General features: G+C 38.0%; 1 protein-coding gene across 2 annotated transcripts in view; it reads right to left on the bottom strand.

The window, feature by feature from the left end:
* Positions 1-334: 334 nt before the first annotated feature.
* The window catches only part of LOC144604134 (eukaryotic peptide chain release factor GTP-binding subunit ERF3A), a 43,694-nt gene continuing 20,125 nt past the window's right edge, over positions 335-23,903 (bottom strand). The window contains exons 2-14 of one of the 2 annotated variants that reach the window (XM_078418310.1): positions 23,047-23,091; positions 22,563-22,793; positions 22,299-22,332; positions 20,870-20,947; positions 19,964-20,144; positions 19,379-19,533; positions 15,428-15,568; positions 12,749-12,794; positions 10,694-10,774; positions 9,778-9,951; positions 5,842-5,931; positions 4,195-4,363; positions 335-3,562 (exon numbers count right to left, since the gene is read on the bottom strand). In XM_078418310.1, the coding sequence (XP_078274436.1) occupies positions 3,510-3,562; positions 4,195-4,363; positions 5,842-5,931; positions 9,778-9,951; positions 10,694-10,774; positions 12,749-12,794; positions 15,428-15,568; positions 19,379-19,533; positions 19,964-20,144; positions 20,870-20,947; positions 22,299-22,332; positions 22,563-22,793; positions 23,047-23,091 (1,478 nt within the window). In that variant the 3' untranslated portion in view covers positions 335-3,509. Of the gene's footprint in view, positions 3,563-4,194; positions 4,364-5,841; positions 5,932-9,777; positions 9,952-10,693; positions 10,775-12,748; positions 12,843-15,427; positions 15,569-19,378; positions 19,534-19,963; positions 20,145-20,869; positions 20,948-22,298; positions 22,333-22,562; positions 22,794-23,046; positions 23,092-23,903 lie in introns of both variants that reach the window. The other variant, XM_078418309.1, reaches the window with a different exon arrangement.

Raw genomic sequence — 23,903 nt, 5'->3', positions numbered from 1 at the left:
AATTACTCCTAGCCACGCAATTTATTTCCCATTCCCACTATTAAATATGACCAAAGAGTATTCTTTGCGAAATTTGTTGATGCACTCACCACAAAGAATGGATTAGAAAATCTTCAGATGTCACTATCCAGCTGGAATCCAACTACACCTAATCAAGACCAAGATTAGCCATTTTGCATAGACCCACAGGTATGTGGTATTTTCCTAGTTTGCAACATGTAGCTCTTTGCTACACAAGCCTGTTGACATTTGGGGAAAACAAACCATTTCAAAGACAAACAACTCATCCTGCGATTATGAATAAATGATCTCATATAAACACCTTCATTAAAACTTTATTGCAATTTAACACTATCCGATGTACAATTTCACAACATATACGATTTCATCTTGGGAATCAAGGTCAATTTAGCAAATTTAGGCGGGATTAATGTGCATCTATCCATGAAGAACCAGCATTTCAACACAAACGAAAGACTGTGTACAGTAATGTGCACTTAAATAACCCATTTGCCACAAGACTATTGCCCTAAGAATTCACCAAGTTAATGTTCCATTGCACACAATTTATTTTTAATGAAATTTTGTTTGTATTACTTGTTTTATGATCACTTTTACCTTTCCATTGATTGGTTAATGAAATGATTCATACAACACATTGCATTTTAAGCACACTGAAAGTACAGCATGGACAAAAAGGGTCACTTTCAGCAATTTATACTTCAGTTTAACAGAAATTCAGCAAGTTGATACAACTTTGTTTCTAGCTTTCAACATATTGAATACCATGCATTTTAGTGAACAATATCTTGAATGTCACCTAGGTAACACAGAAAATCACCTGGTTACCCGTGTAGTCCAGTTGCCATGACATCATAGACACGATAAGAAAGGAGAGCCGATTATGTACAAATATATAAAAGATAAGTGGGATTCTGTCAGTCACCTGCGTTGAATGCAGCTGAGAGTTGTACTGCGCTTCTGAGAAATTGATTAATTTCAGAAGCAGAATAAAATGTGCATCCACATTCTTTCACACATATTTAGATTGGGTGACTGCTGCTGAATTTCTGAGCAGAAATGGGTCATTTAATTTAGACACATGTGATTTTGTCAGTCTTCCAAAGACCGAGCTAAATTTACACCTATTACTGTAGTTATCTTCAACAACGGATTGACCAATCTAGATTTCAATACCCAATATGGATAGAAAACGGCACTTCAAATCAGAATTGCTTAACAGATTAAGGCAGGTTATAAAAGGGGTCTGGTCCTTACTGCCCTGGTATTAAATATTTAACAGTCTATGCTGGAGATCTGCAGGGCTTTCTAAAACTGGTAAAGTAGCAACCTTTTTGAAAACCTTTCAGCATATCAATATATTTATAGGAAAGGTGGCAAAGCCTTTTCAATGAAAGCTTCATATCAACCCTCCACTCAATGCATTTTATACAATGGGAAAAAAAACTAGTATCTCTACAGTTAGAAGCAATATTCCAAGGGAAATGAAATCAAATTTTATTTTGCAAGATTAAGAATGCATACAGTAAATTTGTTTACTATACAATACTGTGGTCATATTAACAGCTGTGCTGTCTTACACCAACTTGTGTATTGCCAATGATATTTCATTACAAAACAGACAACTTCAAGTGGGATCAGCAAGATAAAGCCAACATTTCTCCAATTAAGAGCAAGGGCATTTCATATGACACCAATTTAACATTTTCCTTACACACTTCCCAAATTAAATAATTGTGTAAACACTGCAATTGAAACCCTTGAGAAATATTACTATCAATATATCTAAGTGCCTCTCCCCCCCGACCTCCGAGAGCAGCAAATTCCCACTGTTGACAAAAGTGGGATTTTCATTTCCATGCATTAGTGAAAGAAAACCTGTCATTATTAAACATTTGACTCATTAAAATTGATTAAATAAACCGATTAGTTTTTTGGGAAATTGTATACAATTTCAGTGGCAGGATGGAGCTCACTTGAGCAGTGGCCTGTTGTCAATGGAGTTTGCTATGTTTTAGAGTTCAGGCGTATGTTTGTTCCAAGCCTGAATGTAATTTGTTGTTTTATTACAAAATGACACCTAATTGTTGGCAATTCTAGATTACCCATTCATAACACTATTTGTTCTGTTGTTTACAGTTAATCACACCTTTCATAAATCCCTTTCATTAACTGAAATAGTACTTTAACTAGGCAAGGGAATTTGAAAAAAAAACTTCATTTTGACCCTTTAACAGTAGCAAATTTACCATTATATTAAATAACTGCTGCCTCAATTACAAGGTTTTCAAATATGTACAAGGACTATATTTTCTCACATTTCGTATACCAACCACACAGGTTCTATTTCTGATGACTTTTTTCTCTTCATTACTCATCCAAGAAATATTCACTCCTTATAAAATTAATAGTTGATATGAAAGTTGTAGCAAGTGATGAAATTCCCACTTTAAGTGGTATTGTTGTCACATGTGCTTCCACATGTTAACTCTTCTATGTAATGCACTTAAAGCAAGAAAATAAAAAAATCAGCTATAGATTTTCTAATCTGTTATTTTAAATATTTCAAGTCAAAAGAATCAAACCTAGATACTCTAATATACTGTCTGTTCAAAGGGGAATAACACTATAAGCTCATGCAGCAGTAATTTGTTCTTCACAATTCACATCATCTGTCGGATTGCTGTTATGTACCTTCACATGTTTAGAAAAGATTCGATTCCTTTGGAGATCGCATAAATTGAACAGATGCAATTGTTTCAAAATTAACTATTTCACTTGCATCTTTTTCAATGCTTAAGTATTGATATTTTGTTTCCCAGCCAGTAGAACATTTACAATAAAACACATCATGCAGTGTGAATGCTGAAAAATACCACAAAGGGCATACTGTGTGGCTACATGAAAAAAAAATGATGGAACATTCAGCTTGGAAAGAAAATAACAAAGTCAAGAGATCATTTGCTGGGAAACTAACGAACAAGCTGATGCAAGGTTGTTTCAGAAGAATCCTTTCCAAAATAATTCAAATGCCAGAAATATTTCAAATTGATTTTATTGTCTCTCCAGACTCCTTTCTAACACAGGAACACTCACACTGATCTGTTGAATAATCTGACCTGGTTGGAAAACACAGGTGAGCCAAAATGCACAAAAGAGAATGATGCCAGAATAAAATAAACTTTTTTGGTTTAATTTTATTTTTGCAGGCAATTCTGTCCACATCAGTTAGGTAGCGACTGCCGCATTTCTAAGGAAGCAGATTTCAGAAGGATTTAAAATGGTAGCTTTAACAATGGCATAGCAGAGCTCTCAATATGAGAAAGCTGACGTAAAATGTGGACATGTTTACAGCAATTTGCAGTACATGGGGAAATAAAAGTATTGATAGGCAGAGAAACTATGAAAACCAAGAAAAGAAGGCGTGAAGTAGGCTGTTGCCGAGTCCTTTTTCATCACAGTATTGTGCAGCATTAGATTGTGGATCTTCAGTCCTTCTCAGGGATCAACTTCAGGACCTTTCCAATTGCAATAGTTTTACCTGTTGGAGGAAATAAAAACAGTAGTCTATTGGTAAAGCAAACCACAGGACATGTAATGCCATTATCTTGACTACTGAATACCAAACAGTGTTAATTCTATTTTGTCAGAATCAATAACATGGTAAACTAAATTCTTTACTGGAATTTTGCAAAAATGTCAAGAAAACAAATCAATATTTCTCTGCAGTTAGGTTTTCATAAAATATGGAAACAAAACTGAAGTTCCATTTTAAGTTACTTAATTGTTTTTAATATGAAAAACTTGGAAGAAAAATAAACTACTTGGAGCACAAAACTGAGTTTAAAGCTCCAAGTTAACAGACATTTTCTTCCTGATCAAGAGATAAGTCCACAAATCCCATAAGTTTGTTCAGGGAAAATGCAAGGATAATATTTGCAAGTATATTTTTTACTTAATTAGTGAATACAAATTTCATTTCTTGATAAGCTAACCAGAATTATTTCTTTCCTGCCAAACCCTTACTAGATTTCTGGCAGCCAAAAGATGAACCATTTAATGCAAGTTTAAAAAGAGCTAATAAGAGTAATAACGCAAGCTTGAAACCATCATGAGATAGATTGCAGGCAAGGCATCTGTAAAAATATATTCTGCTAAATTTCTGTGGCTAACCTTCATCTCTCAAGGTAAAACGTCCCATCTGAGGAAAATCTTTGAAGGTCTCAAGACAGATTGTGCCTGTCGTCCTTAAACGAGCAATGCAAACCTGATCCTGTTTGACAAAACGAGGCCGCGTCTTGCTTTTTTCTCCAGATCTCTTATCCACCAGACAGATTAAGGCCTAGACAAAGCAATGTTGCAAATTAATTATTTAATGGCACAATTATTTTCTCACTACTAAAAACCACACGACATTATGTTTCACTTCCGTGCGGGTAAATTCCTGTTCAATTTTAAGCTCATCATTCATAAAACGTGGATTGTAATATTTGAAGTTAGATTGACATCCGGAGAACACTGGAAAGTTGCTGAATTGGAGTCACAGAGTTCTGTGTCATTCAGACAAGAGATGAGTACACATTTAAAGTTGTGACGTCTCAAAATAAATATTCCTGGCTTGGATTCTATTGTAGCTTACATTACAGATGAAACCAGCCACCTTATTTTTACCACAATCAAAACTCAGGATCTTAGAATTCACCCTGCATTTCTTGGAAACTGAAGACCACTTGAATCATAAACATTTCAGAAATAACCAAAATACAAAGGACTTGTGAGGAGGCAGTAAAATCATTACAAAGGCAAAGGATCTATAAACGTGTGCATTACATTTCCATCGGACCCTCTAGCCCCTAGCCTGATTTGATCATGGACTCTTCCTCTTGGTTCTAGAATGACAAAATACACTGGAGCTAAAGACAAGAGACCTAAATCAAGGAAGTGCACAAATTTGAGCCACATTTGCAGAATTTAGAAATTGTAGTTACTTAAATGAAATAAAAGGGGAATACAAGGTATATAGAAATTATTATATTCACTGGTTTAGGAATCCAAAACTAGGCCATTCTTTAAAAGCCAAATCAAGAGAAAAAACACCTATAAAGGGCACCAAAATTTTGGAACTGTACCTGGTCAACAGCTAATTTTAAATCAAGATCATTTAATTATTGTTAATCAAAGCTATTTTCAGTTCCACGAATAGAAGGTATGTGAGTTTGGTTACGTATTAGCTATGAATTTATTAAATGGTGGAAAGTGGACTAAGGCAAAAAGAACTCTGAAGTGGATGCGAAGGCAGATGGCAGAAACCAGTAACTACAAAATTGCAAGAAAGAGTACAAAATGAAGAAACTAAGAAGACCATTAACTGTTCTTACACATATTGTTTGAGTTATAATTTTCAATAACATTTGTCAGTAAAAATTCAAATAAAGAACACGGGCCCTGGTGCAGTTTGGATCCTGGCCAATCGCTCCTATTTTATCATCCACAATACACATTTCATGCAGAAACTGAAAATCTTTCAAAATTGTTTTCACCAATTGTTTGTAAAATGAAATTAATTCAGTTCCTGTGGAAACCAGTAAGGGAATCTTAGTACTTAGTATGTGCAGGAAAGAACTGCAGATGCTGGTTTAAATCAAAGGTAAACACAGAATGCTGGAGTAACTCAGCGGGACAGACAGCATCTCTAGAGAGAAGGAATGGGTGATGTTTCGGGTCGAGACCCTGAAACGTCACCCATTCCTTCTCTGCAGAGATGCTGCCTGTCCCGCTGAGTTACTCCAGCATTTTGTGTCTAACTTAGTACTTACTTACCGTTATTTGAACTTCTTCAATGCAAGTATGGATGTGCAGCACTGCATTGTAACCTGGGCAGATGATGGATTTATGCTCAATTATAACTATCTGCAATAAAAAGATATTTTAGTACTAATTTTAGTTAATCTTTTAGAAAACACACAAGGTTTAATATGGTACATCTTCAAATAAGTTCAGAAGTCATAGAAGAATAAGGCCAATCGACCATCAAGTCTACTCTGCTATTCAACCATGGCTGATATATTTTCCTCTCTCAACTCCATTTGCCTGCCTTCTCCCTGTAACCTTTGACACCCTTATTAATCAAGAACATATCAATTGCCGCTTTAAAAATACTCAAATACCTGGCCTCCACCGCTGTCTGTGGCAATGAACTCCACAGATTCACCACTCTCTGGCTAACAAAATTCTTCCTCATCTTCATTCTAAAGGAACTGAGACGGTACCATCTGGTCCTAGATTCTCCCACTAATGGAAACATCCTTTCCACATCCACTCCATTATTATTTGGTAAGTTTCAATGTTTCAATTATTTGGTAAGTTTCAATGAGATCCCCCCTTCTAAACTCTAGCGAGTACAGGTCCAGAGCCATTGATGCCCATCATATGTTAACCCAATCATCCCTGGGATCATTCTTGTAAACCTCCTCTGGACCCTTTCCAATGCTAGCACATACCCCCTCAGATATGGGGCCCAGAACTGCTCACAGTACTTCAAATGCGGTGTGACCAGTGCCCTATAAAGCCTCAGCATTACATTCCTGTTTTTATATTCTAGTACTCTGGAAATGAATGCATTTGCCTTCCTTATTACTGATTCAACGTGCAAATTAACCTTATGGGGATCCTGTATCAGCAATCCCAAGTCCCTTTGCACCTCCAATTTCTGAATCCTCTCCCCATTTAGAAAATAGTCTACTTCATTATTCCTACTACCAAAGTCCATGACTACACCGACCACTGCAGAACACCACTAGACACCAGCAGCCAAGCAGAGGAAGCCACTTTATTCCTGCTCTTTGCCTTCTGCCATTCAGCTAAGCTAGTATCTTCCCTCTAATGCCAGTGTTCCCATCTTGTTTAGCAGCCTCACACGTGGCACCTTATTAAAGCCCTTCTGAAGTAAACAATATCCACTGACTCTCCTTTGCCTAACCTGCTATTTACTTCCTCAAAACATTCCAACAGATTTGTCAGGCAAGCCATGCTGACTTAGGCCTATTTTATCATGTGTTTCTAAGTACTCGGAAACCTCATCCTTAATAATGGCATTCTAATGTCTTACCAACCACTAAAGTCAGACTAACAGGCCTATATTTTCCCCTCTTTTGCATCGTTCCCTTCTTGAATAGTGGAGTAACATTTCCAATATTCCAGTTCTCTGGGACCACTCCTGACCAATGATTCTTGAAAGATCACTACTAATGCCTCCAAAACCTCTAAAGCTACAACTTTCAGAACCCTGGGGTGTAGTCCATCTGGTCCCTGGTAACTTATTCACCTTCAGACCTTTCAGCTTCACAAGCACATTCTTAGTAATAGGAACTCTACCAACTCCTGCCCCCAACACTGAATTTCTGGCATGTTGTTGTGAAAACGGATATAAAAGAAAACATTCAATTCATCAGCCATTTTTTTATTCCCCATTACTCTTCCTCCAACAGACCAATGTCCTCTCTAGCCTTTGTTTTACTCTGTATATCAGAAGAAACTTTTGGTATGCGCTTATATTACTGGTCAGTTTATGATGCGATAGAACTTTATTTATCCCAGGAGGAAAATTGATCTGTCAACCGTCATAAAAACAGTCATTTACCTTCACACTTTATCTTTTCTCCCCTTATTGCCTTTTAGTTGCCTTCTGTTGGTTTTTAAAAGATTCCCGATCCTCCAATTTCCCACTAATCTTTGCAATATTACATGCCTTCTCTTTTACTTTCATGCTGTCTTTGACTTCCTTTTGTTAGCCACAGTCGCCTCATACTCCACTTAGACATTTTCTTCCTCTGGAATGAAAAAGTCCTGCGTTTTGCGAATCAACCCCGAAACTCCTGCCGTTGCTACTCCATGGCCATTCATGCTCGGTCCCCGTTCCAATCAACTTTAGCCATCTTGTCTCTCGTGACTCTGTACTAGTTACCTTTACTCCACAATAAGTGTAAGAAAATAACTGCAGATGCTGGTACAAATCAAGGTATTTATTCACAAATAAATGAGAAGGAATGGGTGACGTTTCGGGTCGAGACCCTTCTTCAGCCATTCCTTCTCTCCCGAGATGCTGCCTGACCTGCTGAGTTACTTCAACATTTTGTGAATATTTACTCCACAATAATATCGACATCTGATTTCTTTTTCTCCCTCTCAAATTGTAGGATGAATTTTATCATATTATGGCCACTACCTTCTAGGTGTTCCTTTACCTAATCAAATCTGGTTTGTTATCAAATCCAGATTAGCCTTTCCCCGAGTAGGCTCAACCACAAGCTGCTCTAAGAAACCATCTCGTAGGCACTCGACAAATTGCTTCTCTTGGGATCCAGTACCAACCGGATTTTTCTGTCTACCGGAATATCAAAATCCTCCATGACCACTGTAACATTGCATTTCATAGTATCGCTTGATGTAATTTGTACCCTATATCTTGGCTACTGTTCGGTGGCCTGTATATAATCTCCCACCAGGGTTTTTTTTAACCCTTGCAATTTTTGAACTCAACAAACAAGGATTCTACATCTTAGAAACATAGAAAATAGGTGCAGGAGTAGGCCATTCGGCCCTTCGAGCCTGCACCGCCATTCAATATGATCATGGCTGATCATCCAACTCAGTATCCCGTACCTGCCTTCTCTCCATACCCCCTGATCCCTTTAGCCACAAGGGCCACATCTAACTCCCTCTTAAATATAGCCAATGAACTGGCCTCATCTTCTGATCCTATGGCTTCCCTTGCTAAGGAATGAATTTCATTCCTTACCAGCAGAACCATCCCACACCCTCTGCCCACCTATATTTCTGATAGGCTGTGTATCCTGGAATACGCCTGGAGTGCTATCCCCATCTCTCACTTTCTTCATCTTTGCCGCATCTGCTCCGAAGACGAGGATTAGCACCCTAGAACATTCTTACATTAGTAGACGTGCTTTCCTCCCTGCTGTCAGAGATGGACCACTCAGCCGCATCATTTTGCCTGTAGTTCTCTCAATTTCACTACCCCTAGACAGAACAAGGATACAGTTCCCTTGCCTCACCTTTCATTCCACCAGTTTCGACATTCAACACATCATTTGCCAACATTTCCACCACCTTCAATGTGATCCCACCACCAGTTCCATCCTCCCATCCCCACCTCATCCATCTTTTTCAGACCCTGCAACCCCAGGAGCTATAACATCTGTCACCATACTTTCTCCCTCACATCCATCCAGGGACCCCAGAAGTCCTTCCAGGTGATCTAGAGGCTCACGTTTCCCTCCTCTAATCTCACCTACTCTATTTGGTGTTCCTGATATGGCCTCAACGTCAGCAAGACAATGCATAGACACAACAACCGTTTCACGGTAGAGCTGTTGCCTTTCAGCACCAGAGACCTGGATTCAATCCTGACTACAGGTGCCATCTGTGCAGTTTATATCATATCCGTGACTGTGTGGGTTTTCTCCCACACTTCAAAGATGTGCAGGTTTGGAGGTTAATTAGCTTCTGTAAAATGCCCCGAGTGTGTAGGATGCTAATGTGGAGTAACATGGAACTAGAATGCGAGTGACCAATGGTTGGCGTAGACTCGGTGGGCCGATGGGCCTATTTCCACACTGTGTCGCTAAACTATTTCTAAATTAAAACCATACATATTGAAGATGGGAAAAGCAGCAAATAATTTCTTGATATCTTGCAGTCAAGGTTTATTCTTCGTAAGAATGTCCCAAGTGAAGTTACCTGTGCATCAAAAGTACGTCCTGAGTGACAAAGGTTGCCATGATCACACAGAATGAATCCTGGCAGAATCTCTTCCTCTTCAATTCCTTTCAGTCGTATTTTCAGATTTTCACCTGGATCTGCTGAATCGGTCTCCACATCATCAGACAAAAGTCCCAGAACTTCAACATTATGCTGCAAAACAGAATACCATATTTAACTTGCATGTTCCCTAATCTGGAAGTTATCTGACCAGCCAAAACTGACATCAAAGCATTGGTGTCACAGAACTGGCTGATCAACTAGAAACAGGCATTTTCCAATGGAACAACACATATTTAGTATCTACCAAATTTTCTATCTTCAGAAATAAAATGACATTCAAGTGCAAACCAACAATTAAATACAAAGGTAACTGAACAATTAAAAACTTTGATCGTAATTCACTGCACTCAGCTGCTACTCCAAGTTTCTTACTCTATCCCTTATTTACAGAATTATATACTGCACTGATTCACTTGATTATCTCTCGTGCATTAATGAAAACACAAACAGGAAATCCAGTTTTAAACAGTCTTAAAATACATTCTTGAAAGAACCACCTCCAGTTTAAATTCCATTTGGAATATTTTGGAGGACCAAGAACTAAGAACTGCACAAGGACAATTAAAGGCAGCAGACCATTATAGTTTCAGGAGTAGTAGTGATAGGTAATAATCTCAAATGTCCATGTCACCAATATTATGCATAATAATACAAAGCAAGTTCCGGTGGCTGAAAACAAAAGTGTTTCTCAAGAAGAAATATCTTACTGCAAATGTAGTGCATTATCTAAAAGATAAGTTGAGCAAATTCTTGTTATATTAATAGTATGAACTTGCAAGATAAATTTGTTAACACTTCAATGATGTGGATGTGCAGTAAAAAGTTTACTTACTTTGTTTGGCATCATAACAAGTTGGTGTCCTTTTCCAATTAGTCCACATTCTAGTTTGCCCAAAACCACGGTACCCATATCCTACACAAAATACCATATATCATTGTTTTTAAGTCACTGTAAACCAATTTTTGCACATAATTACCGCCTACCACTTGCCTTTCTCATCAACTAAATTCGTCATTCCTGAATTAAGTTGAATTTCATACAGCAATCCATATTTAATGAGCCGTTTGCGATCCAAGATTACTTTGGAAAGCTCGCTTTTCTTAATGTACAACTGAAGTAGCTAGTCTATGTTCAGAAAAGAAAACTGGGCTTTTAAAAATAAAATAATTTCACGTTGGCCTTTTTGTAATGACCCACTGATCAGTTACAAATCCAAACCAAGCTGTCCTTGATCTAATTTATTTGAAATTAACCCTTTTATTTGAGCAAAAAGGTTAACATGAGCATACTGGGCTGAACAACCTGTTTCTGTGCAGTCCAAACCAAATAATTTTCCGAAAATCCTATTAAATGCCATATATGCACGAACTGACAGGACTGGCATATTATTTTGGCAAAAACTTGAATACAGTGTTGTAACCCTATGTCCATATTAAATTTAAATTAAAGGCAAGACTTAAAGGTTCAACGTCTAAAGTTCTACCAACTAACAAAGCCCTATCAAATAGAGTCAATACCAACTCTTCTTACACTTAAGGAAAAAAAGTAAATTTCCTCAACTTTACACAAGCAGCTGGCTTGGAAAAAGTTTAATTGATTAAGTTAACCTTTAAAATAAGTTATCTCTATGCTTACAACAATTACAACGAAAGAGCAACTAGTGTTAATGAGCACTCCCATAAATATTTTCAGATACCAAAAGACTATCGTTGATATCTATATTCCAATACATACCGAAGCGGTTAACCCTGGGATGCTTCTGCAAGATAACTAATCATTACCTTGAAGGGATGGATTTTATGTAAACATAGCACAAAAAGTAAGGAAATTTGTGTTTGGTAGATTATTTCTTTGTTGTAACAATGCTTCTTGGCAATAAATCTTATACTGTTGGAAAGCCTGTTTATTTCCCTTTTAAATGGTGCCACATTTGTAAGGAACATGCATTTGTGGGATGAGCAGCAGAGCTGAGTATATGGGTTGCGCCCATGAAAAATTTGCCAAATCTTCTCTGCCAATGCCAAACAGCTTATTCTGCTGTTGCTATTGACTCTTGTTTTGAGCTTCTGGTACCCCCAGGTGCTGACAAGAATGGGATGCCATCCCACAACAGTGTGTGACCAGGCTGGTGACCAGCATGAGGAGGAGGTGCCAGGCTGTTATGGCTGTGTATGGTTCTTCCACACGCTACTGTGGCTCCTGTTTATTAAATGAATAAATTGTTAAATTGCCAATATGTCTTGTTTTTTCAGACTTCAATCATCCAATCCACCAAACAACATCGAACAAGAGTCAATGGCAGAATAAGCTGTTTGGCATTTGCAGAGAAGATTTGGCAAATTTTTCATGGGCGCAACCCATATACTCAGCTCTGCTGCTCATCCCACAAATGCATGTTCCTTACAAATGTGGCACCATTTAAAAGGGAAATAAACAGGCTTTAAAACGGTATAAGATTTATTGCCAAGAAGCATTGTTACAACAAAGAAATAATCTACCAAACACAAATTTCCTTACTTTTTGTGCTATGTTTAGATTATTTTCCACATCTTCACCCATATTTAAAAAGAAATACACGTCATTTGCCATTACCCTGAGCATTATTTGTAAGGAGAACTACTAGTTTACAAAATTTGACTTGCCACATGGTGCGTCTTAAGAGAAAAGTGATAATTAATACTGTAGCCAACGAGGACTGTTTTCTCAAAGGCATTCTAAAAATGGAGCGCGTATTTACACTTAACTACTTCTCATCCACTCAGAGAGCTTGATTTTTCCTTTTAGATGTTTCTAGTTTAGAGAGTGCCTTGCTGTTGCCAGAAATAACAACTTATGCTTTAGAATTTGAATAAAGAAGACTTTGGAACTTAATATCAATAACCTTACCTTATACTTATCTACAATTGGTATCCGTACGGGTCCCGTAGTTGTCCTATTGAAAAGTGGCAAATTGGCCAAATAAGGTATAAATGGTAAACCACTGTAAAAATAAAAAAAGATGTTACTCGCAGCAGTCAAATCTGAAACTAGTGTTTTTCTTAACACAAATCTTAACTCCACTGATAATTAATCATTCATGATTGAATTGGAAGTGCTAATGACTTTACGTATTTTGGCTGATTTGTAATTTAACTTTCCAGCTGCGTATCATGGTGATTTTTTGAAAGACAAATACCAGACTCAAGGATGATGGAGACAAGAAGTTAATGCTGGAATGTTGAACAAAACCTAGCAGGAGAATCAGGTATGTGGAGGGAATAGACAGGGAAAGTTTCGGTTGGGGACACTTCCTCGGACTGATTAGTCGGCCTGGTCAGTACTTGGATGGTAGACCGCCTGGGAATACCAGGTGCCGTAGGCTAAAAAAAATACGGGTGCTGTCTGTACAGAGTTTGTACATTCTCCCCGTGACCTGTGTGGGTTTTCTCCGAGATCTTCGGTTTCCTCCCACACTCCAAAGACGTACAGGTTTGTAGATTAATTGGCTGGGCAAATGTAAAAATTGTCCCTAGTAGGTGTAGGATAGTGTTAATGTGCGGGGATCGCTGGGCGGTGCGGGCCCAGTGGGCCGAAGGGCCTGTTTCTGCGCTGCATCTCTAAATCTAAAAGAAAAACTAAAAAGTGAGTGATATGCACTCCATGGGAATGATGTGTGACAAAGCCTGGCAAATGGTTGGCGGACGAAACAAAGTGCTGGAGTAACTCAGTGGGCCAGACAGCATCTCTGGAGCTGTACTCGTTGAACCTTAATGTATCTTTGGAAGGAGAGAATTTTTTCTTGCTATTTAAAAAAAAACTAGACTGGATCTGGAAGTGGCATGTGAAAGGAGTCAAATTTATTTATCACCAAAAGACAAATACTGTAAAGGACTAAAATAGAGCCCTGAACATTTTAGAATGAGATCTTTCACTGAAAGTTTCAAATGAATAACCAAACAATCATGGCTCACATAAAGGCTCACATAAAAACATGTTTTTGCTTATTTTCCTCCCGAATTTAAATGAATCTCTTTCCAAGTGGATTATGAATTCAACTTTCCCATCTGTTCAAGTTAATTAGCAGCACATCAGAATAAATAAAGTCACTGTGGTCCTCAATATAAATAAATGATCCTAGATTTGAGGATCAGATTATGTAATCAAATATTTATCGATGTGATAAACCTTGGCTGTCTTGCAGACTGCTGGCATTCACCAGAAAAGCCACGACATTCACAACTTGTACACATGCACACTCAGACGTGGAAATCCTGAATTTGATGACAGATTAACGTGTCACTATCAACAATAAATCACATTTTCAAAATTGTTGGAGAAAACAGGGCCTTCATCAGAGCTGGGAAAGAAAACCAGCTTTAGCCTACAGAGGCAAGGAGAGGGATGCACATGATAAAAGGACCCCAATTCGGTAAGGCCAATGCATTACGTTATTAAAACAGCTACCCTGGTTGAGATTAATGAAACATTAGTTCTCAGAAACCTCATGTGACCTTTTGGAGCATAACCCCACCACTAAACATTAAGCCATTGTCTCCCATACCATTCTCTCCCGGACTATTATGGACCTAATTTCCTAGGGCAATCTTCCATCCCGAGCTGTCGCCCAATCGTGCACAGGCTACTCCTAACTCTTCCCTCAATTTATTTTCCATTGCACAGACAAATGCTTCCTGCAATCATACAGAATCCAAAACAACTACAACTTCTATTACCTATTACACTTCCTCCCACCCTGCCTTCACCAAAGACTCCAATCCATTCTCAGAGTCCCTCCATTTTGCTGATGTTGATGCTCACAACTTTTACCACCTTCAACAAAATTCCACTACCATACACTTCTTTCCTTCCATCTCAGATTCCAAAAGGAAATGTTCCCTTTATCACTCGGTGGTCCACTCTTTCATCTCCACCAACCACATTCTCACTGTTTTTTTTTTTTTACAGCCTTCAGACCAGAAGGCTTTAACAACAGCGTTTCACCACAGAAATCCTGTCAGAGATATTCCCTTCATTTTACCCATCCTACCCCCACATTTCTCTGCACCTCGAAACTTACCATCGCTTTTCCAATCTCTGATCGAAGATCTCCAATCCAAAACATTATTTCTGTTTCTATTCCCCCAGACCCTGCCTGGCTGCACTGTTTTCAGCATTGTTTTTATTTTTGTTTTTCAAAATTCTGTTTGCTATTTTTCTGTGATTGTTTTGAGTGTTTTGGGTGAAGAAATTTTCAAAGATATCTTTAGATTTAGGTTTTTTTAAATTCTGTCAGGGTATTCAGAAAATGTGACAGATGACAAAGGAGAGGCCATAACTAAATACAGCTCACAGTTGCATTCAGCACAACACGGACCAATGCTCGTTCATTATGGGAATTAAAATGCAAGTATCCTGAAGGAAATTTAATTCTGACCAACAACATAGCACTCAAGACTTGCAATTAATTGTATTTCCTTCCCATATTAAGTCAGCACAAATATTTGACTTCATTTTTAAAACAAAACTTTTATTTTTACATTTGACCTTTTTCTGTGACAAATAACACAAGAGGCAATTAGGACTTACATGTACCAGATGCAGTTCTCTGCTCGTTCTTTTAGGTTGGCACCAGTCAGTCCAGAACAAGGCATAAAATAAATATCCTTCTTCGGATTGAAACCAACTTTCTTCAAAAATGGAACTAGTTTTTCTTTACATTCCTCGTATCTGAAAGGTAGTGATGGTGGAAGGAGAAAGAAAAGTAAAATTGTATATTTGGTGATGCCCAAAAATCATAGAATTAATCGGGTATGGGATAATTTCAATAACATGATCACTAAAACCTTCCTTACCCCACAATTAGAATAACTTAATTATATAATATACACAAAATCACTCAAAACTTGCATCAATATTTCAAGTTTTGCAACTCGCAAAGGGCTTGTTTCCGAGTTTGTCTTTACCAACCAAGAGAACCACATTGGGTTATTGAAAAAGCCCTGAAGCTCCAGGAACATTAAAGCTAAATGGCACACTCAACCTGTGAAACCTCCTACTGTGAAAAAAATCAGCCACCTAAATCAATAAGATCAAAACAAGATAAGTATTTTCATTGATTAAGCATTCCTTGGCAGTCCTGCTTTCCAAACAAATTTCTCAATTATTATCAAACCCCATTAAAAATCAAACACCTGTATAAAAATTCTTGAATGCAAAGACATAGTAAAGCCAATTGAACTTTAAAAACATTGTTTTGGGAAAGAGTTAAAATGTTATTGTGCTGATGAAATAAAAAAGATATGATCTTGATGAATGTCATAGTAAACTTGAAAGACTGGTAGGCCTACACCTGCTGCTGTTTGCAATCACAACACTACATACAGCTGTGTTGATTAAAAACCAATGTAAATCACTCATTTAAACTGTTCAAAATAGTTTCAAACCTTTATCTGTTAGTGAAAAACAGAAGAGGGCAGTGAACTAATGCTAAAGTTAAATTTAGTAGTTTGACAAGAAAGTGAACATTGGCCTTCACCTCAGCATGAAATGCTTTATTCCTTTTTCTGCTTTGAAAGAAAATAAATTTTTTTTTTTGCCATGGTACACATACAGTGCCCTCCATAAAGTTTGGAACAAATGGCTTCACAGGTGTTTGTAATTATTCAGGTGTGTTTAATTACCATTAATGCGGGTATGAGAGAGCTCTCAGCACCAAGTCTTTCCTCCAGTCTTTCCATCACCTTTGGAAACTTTATTGCTGTTTATCAACATGAGGACCAAAGTTGTGCAATGAAAGTCAAAGAAGCCATTATGAAGACTGAGAATCAAGAATAAAACTGTTAGAGACATCAGCCAAACCTTAAGAAGAGAGCACTGGTGAGCTTACTAATCACAAAGGGACTGGCAGGCCAAGGAAGACCTCCACAGCTGATGACAGAAGAATTTTCTCTATAATAAAGAAAAATCCACAAACACCTGTCCGACAGATCAGGGTCTTCAGGAGTCAAAGATGTGCATTTGTCAATGACTACTGTCCACTGAAGACTTCATGAACAGAAATACAGAGGCGACACTGCAAGATGCAAACACTGGTCATCTGCAAATGGTCATGGCGGCACGGTGGCGCAGCGGTAGAGTTGCTGCCTTACAGCGAATACAGCGCCTGAGACTCAGGTTCGATCCTGACTACGGGCGCCGTCTGTACGGAATTTGTACGTTCTCCCCGTGACCTGCGTGGGTTTTCTCCGAGATCTTCGGTTTCCTCCCACACTCCAAAGACGTACAGGTATGTAGGTTAATTGACTGGGTAAAATGTAAAAATTGTCCCTAGTGTGTGTAGGATAGTGTTAATGTGCGAGGATCGCTGGGCGGCGCGGACTCAGTGGGCCGAAGGGCCTGTTTCCGCGCTGTATCTCTAAATCTAAAAATAGATGGCCAGGTTAGTTTGCCAAGAAGTACTTAAAAGTGCAACCACAGGAAAAAAGGTCGTGGACAGATGAGATGAAGATTAACTTGCTCTTGCCATCAGAGGGATGGCAAGAGCAAAGAATGAAGAAAAGGAACTGCCCAAGATACAAAGCATACCATCTGTGAAACACTGTGGTGGGGGTGTTATGGCCTGGGCATGTATGGCTGCTGAAGGTTTTGGCTCACTGATGATACAACTGCTGATGGTAGTAGCTTAATGAATTCTGAAGTGTATAGACACATCCTATCTGCTCAAGTTCAAACAAATGCCTCAAATCCCATTGGCTGACAGTTCATTCTACAACAAGACAATGATCCCAAACATACTGCTAAAGCAACAAAGGAGCTTTTCGAAGCTTAAAAATAGCCGAGTGGCCTGGTCAATCGCCCGATCTGAACCCAATTGAGCATGCTTTTTATATGCTGAAGAGAAAACTGAAGGGGACTAGCCCCCAAAACAAGCATAAGCTAAAGATGGCTGCAATACAGGCATGGCAGAGCATCACCAGAGAAGACGCCCTGCAACTGGTGATATCCATGAATCGCAGACGTCCAGCAGTCATCAAAATACTAAACATGACTACTTTCAATTACATGACATTGCTGTGTCCCAAACATTATGGTGCCCTGAAATGGGGGGACTATGTATTAACACTGCTGTAATTTCTACATGGTGAAACCTAAATGTATAAAAATGACCTTTATGAAAATCTGACAATACGCACTTTAACCACATGCGAATTTTTCTATTACAAATCTCAAATTGTGGAGTACAGAGGCAAATAAATAAATGATGGGTCTTTGTCCCAAACATTATGGAGGGCACTGTAACTCAGTGTAAAAATTGAAAGGACTTCATACTCCTTCAAAATAAAATTAGAAGGACTACATTGTGGCATTTTGTACCAGCATGTTACCTTCACTATGAATTTACACCTATAAAATTATAGATAACTTGGTAAAATTTTGCTTCTCAAAGCACTTGAAGTGCTACTTTGCACACAATTAGGAACATTGGGTTTCAGTTTTGCAGCCAAAATGCTGTTCGTAATGAATTTATTTCAGCTTGAAGGCACAATTGTAATCTTGTTCCAGGGATCAAATCTAAGCCCACCACTGTTGTCCTGATTCACAATTTGTGGACAGTTGTGTTGAAAATATCGTGGTATATTTGCTGTAAACAGCACAAACTATGGAAATGTTATGACAGTAGAGAGTCGTAATTAAAAGGAAAACGGGATCTAGAAGTACCAAGGAATGAACAACTTAACAGAATTAAGTAGGAAGGAACTGCAGAAGCTGGGTTAAAACTAAGAAAGACAAAAAGCTGGAGAAAAGGAATAGATGACGTTTCAGGTCGAGACCCTGCTTCAGACTGAGTCACGATGATAAAGGAAACAGGCTCACCTAGCTGTGGGCTAGGTGAGAACGAGTTACAGACAATTAGACCCAACAAGACGACTTTGAAACTAGTACAACGACTTGGGTGGGGAGGGACAGAGAGAGGAGAGGCAAGAGTTACTTGAAATTAGATAAATCAATATTCAATCCACTGGGTTGTAAGCTGTCCAAGCGAAATATGAAGTGCTGTTCCTCGAATTTGCGTTTGGCCTCACTGACAATGGAGGCAGCCCTGGACAGAAAGGTCAGTGTGGGAATGGGTAGGGGAATTAATGTGTTTGGCAACCAGATCTGGTAGGCCCAGGCGGACGGTTGTTTGCACATCTTTCACTCATTTGTTCTATATTTCTTTAAATCAGTCTATCTCTCTCGTTTCCTTTGAAGGGTCTTGACCCAAAACATCTCCTATTCCTTTTCTCCATAGATGTTGTCTGACCCGCTGAGTTACTCCAGCTTTTTGTGTCTATTTCAAGGGGAATACATGTCAAAAACAATACTCAGAGGCAGAGACTTAAATCATATTCCCCTCCTCCTCCTCCCCGCACCAATATATTTGTCAAAGTTATTCAGTACGTATCTTTGTTTCGTACAAATGCTTAGTCAGATATACAATATGACAAAGCGTGGTTTGCATAAATATACACCTCTAAAACAGTGTACAAAACATACCTATCTTGGCTCCAGTTTACTGTTGGGTCATCCATTTTATTGATGAGAACTATCAGATGTTTGACTCCTGCCGTTTTTGCTAACATAGCATGTTCTCGTGTTTGCCCTCCTTTCTCAAAGCCAGTTTCAAATTCACCTTTTCTGGCTGAGATGACCTAAATAAACGACAGAAAGGAGTTTTCTTTTGGATTCAAGAACATTTTTATGAATGGGAATTTGATCAACTAGCAACAGGTACATTTAAACTGGCTTGTTTTAACTCAAAAAAAATTAAAGCTATTGAGTGGCCTAATGAAATCATCTAGAGACTTAAAAATATTGGACCTTGCACCAAAATTAACTTCATTTACACATCAAAAATCATCATCTTTCATATAAATTTGTATCACCATTAGGATTTAATGAAAATGTTCAAATATTCTATTGTATGTTGTCTAATTCTTGCACCGATTCCCCAGTTCCCAAATAATTAATGACCAAAATTGAAGTGCAACAAACATCTCTCCTCCAGCTACCCGTTATTAAATGACTTCCTAAACCACCATCTTTACTATGAAGAATTAAGGTGAAAACTGGACCTCTTACCAATACAGCAAGATCAGCTTGTGATGCACCACCAATCATATTTGGTACAAAGCTTTTGTGACCTGGTGCATCTAAAATGGTGAAGTGCTTCTTCTCAGTCTCAAAATATGCACGACCCACTTCAACTGTTTTTCCCTTGTCCCTCTCCTCCTGATTTGTGTCCAAGGCCCAGGATAGGTACCTAAACAATGATATTTTGTAATATGAAACAAAGATAAAGCAACTACACAATTTTGTGCAACTCTTAGCAATGAATACAAATAAACATGCTTCATTCAACATTAAACATATCCAATGAATTGTTATATGATGCATTTGAACTTTAATTATCGTGTTTCCAAACAGAAATAAAAATGCCTTCAACCAAAGAGAAAAGGTAAGGGAAATGAAATGATTTAAACAATTTTAGCTGCATTTCAGCTCTTGGCTATTTAATCACATTGCTGCTTATCGGTAACTTAGTTCTCTAATTTTATTCTCCTTGCATACGGAGATTCCTTTGCTGGGAGCATAATTCCAGGTTCTAAGCTGTGTTCTGCAACTTCAGTAGAGTGGCCATATGCAAGTCCCAACAAAGATCAATGAAGCCAAAATGACAGCAGGAAGACATTAAAATCAAACACAACCTGCACATTTCCAATGTGGATTTTCAGTACATAATACCCTCTTTCCCACATATGATTAAGGGAACCAAATGAATTGTAATAATAGGTAAAAAGTGGATATCGTAACAGAGACACCAGTTTATAGATATCCTTAACTTTATAATTCTCAGATGAATCTCATTGACAACAGGAGTTACACTTCAAAAAAGCAATTGGAAATGGATACCAAAATAAAATTCTAATTTAGGAATCACGTAGTAGGTTGAAACGACCAATTTCAACATACAAATAATGATCTCACCATGTTTCTCTATTTTTCTCCTTGGCTTCCCTTTCGTACTTCTCTAGTGTTCGTTTGTCCACCATACCTGTCAGATACCTTTAAAACAGCCAACAAAAACTCAACACATCTCTTCATGCTGTTGATTTTACTGTGTTTGGGTTCTACTTAAATTTCTATTCATTATGTTAATCGTATTAAAAATGCATACAAGTAATTTAAACTATCAAGTATGCAACAAAATATACAATATTATGTTTTATTTGGCTTTTTCCAGTCGAACCTTTGTATTTATTGCAGTGTGTTCTGTAATGGTTTCTGACACTATCTGTGACCATTTTGAATGTAAATAGCTAATTCTGACTAATTTAGACATTGCAAACACAATAACATTCCAGACAAAATGGAATACTAAACAATTACACCAATGAAAATATTCTTAAAGTTATCCAAGAAAAAGGTCTGCATGAAAATATTGACGGAATCTCTCGCCCCACCAAGACTCGCTTAATACTGCTAAATTGAGCAATTTTCAATCAGATGGCTGCAGAGAACTCCTATTATGTTTAAAAAATTGAAAGACTCAAGCTTCATCTCGAGATGAATTTAACCAAATATATAATTCCAAGTCCAAATTAGCTATTTAGATTCAAAATGGTCACAGTTTATGTCAGAAACCATTACAGAACACACTGCAATACAAAGGTTCAAGTTTGCAAGATATTTTGTTTACATATCAACATAAGAAATCAATATAAGAAATCAACCTTAAAACAAAATAGACAATAGGTGCAGGAGAAGGCCATTCGGCCCTTCGAGCCAGCACCACCATTCAATGTAATCATGGCTGATCATTCTCAATCAGTACCCCGTTCCTGCCTTCTCCCCATACCCCCTGCCTCCGCTATCCTTAAGAGCTCTATCTAGCTCTCTCGAATGCATTCAGAGAATTGGCCTCCACTGCCTTCTGAGGCAGAGAATTCCACAAATTCACAACTCTGACTGAAAAAGTTTTTCCTCATCTCAGTTCTAAAATACAAATTCTTATCTTCAAAAAAGGGCAACTATTCCATGAGATATTAAACACCATATATAATCAGTTGATAATTTAAAAAAACTTTTTAGCAGTATCCGTTAATAGTAGGATATTCCACAGGACATTAGAATATGAATAACCTCCCCAATCATCGTTAGCCAGTAGGCGATTCTGTTTAATATACATTATAGTCAAAGTGAAACATTTCCATTCAAATCCACGCACAGGCCTAAATTCCAAACACTACAGACTCAAAAGAAACAAGGGCATACCCAGAATGAAACTCTCTCTTAAAAGGAGGTTGCAAGAAATAATAGCTTAAATTGTATTTTGTTTGGTAACTATAGATTGAGAACTCCATTTAGTTTCCCTTGCTCTACACCTACACTTATCAGAACCGAAGCAATAACTTACATTATTTGTCCACCAATAGTGGATTTTCCAGCATCTGTGGAAAAATAAAAACAGTTATTATACAAAAGGCAGTGTGAACACATTTTACATTGTATTGGCTGGTGTAGAATTTTCCATTAACAATGTTATGTTGCTATATAAACAGTGAATTTCTAGCTTCAGCAATGGCTGAATGTCAATGCAGCAGGTCATGAGAAAACCAGTTCACCAAATGCATTAAACTAGGAACAAGTCCATGGTGTTAAACTTTATCTAGTAACTTACCTACATGACCTATGAATACAACATTCACATGTTCTTTCCTTGGAGCACCTGGCTCTACCACTGCAACCTTTGGTGAAGACACCTCCTCTTCCTCTTCCATTTCGACTGGAGCAGCCAAAGGTGGACCCCCGTCGCCTGCAGGACCGCCACCTGGTTCTGCTTCACTTGGCTCTGCTTTCTGTTCCCATGATTCTTCAGGCCCAGCTTCTGTATCTCCATTTTCCACTAGTGCTGCAAAATTTAAATGGTCAGGTCATGATAGTCATTGCATTCAGTGACACTAACAGATTGTGGATGCTATCACAATAATAGTAAGCCAAATCAAGAACAGAGCAAAAGGGCAAAAACCCAAATAATTTTTGAAATATATCAAGATAAAATTTAAAAGGACAAAATTGCCAGTTATGTGCTGATTAATAGTTTTATGTACAAGCTGCCAAATCATAACAAATATAAGGCTAAAATCCAGCAAAAGGTTTCTTACCAGGACGTTCTGAAACTTCCATGCTGGGATCTGTAGCATCAGGTCCTGAAAAACAAATAATGACGTGCTTGAAATAGCAAAGTTTTATTGAGGTGACTTGGGACACCCATAATCCCATTGAAGATGGGAAAAATAAATTAATCTTATCACTAACGTTTATTAGAGTGTAACGGAGTAACCCCATAGTCAGGCACGAGTCATTTGGAGGCTGCATAAACATCTAAAACACAAAAAAGTCAACACAACCCTCAATGTAGAATATGGAACTAATAATGACAAGCTAACCTTTGTTAAACCTTCAGCTGCAATTGGAGACCCATTTGGCATTTTGGACAAACTACTGAAGAAGAATCTACCAATTTTTTTTATAAATCACCACAAAAGACAGATGCGAGACCTTGGAGACTGAACATTCAAGGTAAGGTATGACTAAAAACGCTGCAATGGTGGCACAGTTAAAAGAACTGCTGCCTCACAGCTTCGGCATCATTGGGTGTGAAATCTGCACGTGCTCCCAATTTCCCTGGGTTCACCAGTTTTCTTCCACATCCCAAAGATTGGGGGTGGCAGGGGGCGAGGAAAGAAGAAAAAATATGGGGAGTATAGTGTTCCAATTGGGTTGTCTTCCTGATGATTAGCATGGGTACAGTGGGTATAGAGGCCACTGCTGCATTACCATTACATCATGATGTAATCATGATTCCATGCTGCATTACCATTACATCATGATGTTTAAGATAATAACAGCCCTTGCTATTGAGGGCGTGCAGCGCAGGTTTACTAGGTTAATTCCCTGAATGGCGGGACTATCATATGTTGAAAGACTGGAGTGACTAGGCTTGTATACACTAGAATTT

This window comes from Rhinoraja longicauda, chromosome 21 (assembly GCF_053455715.1).
Source record: "Rhinoraja longicauda isolate Sanriku21f chromosome 21, sRhiLon1.1, whole genome shotgun sequence".
Taxonomy (NCBI): Eukaryota; Metazoa; Chordata; class Chondrichthyes; order Rajiformes; family Arhynchobatidae; genus Rhinoraja; species Rhinoraja longicauda.
Note: the sequence above shows the minus strand (reverse complement) of the source record. Positions and strands in the feature narration are given on the sequence as shown.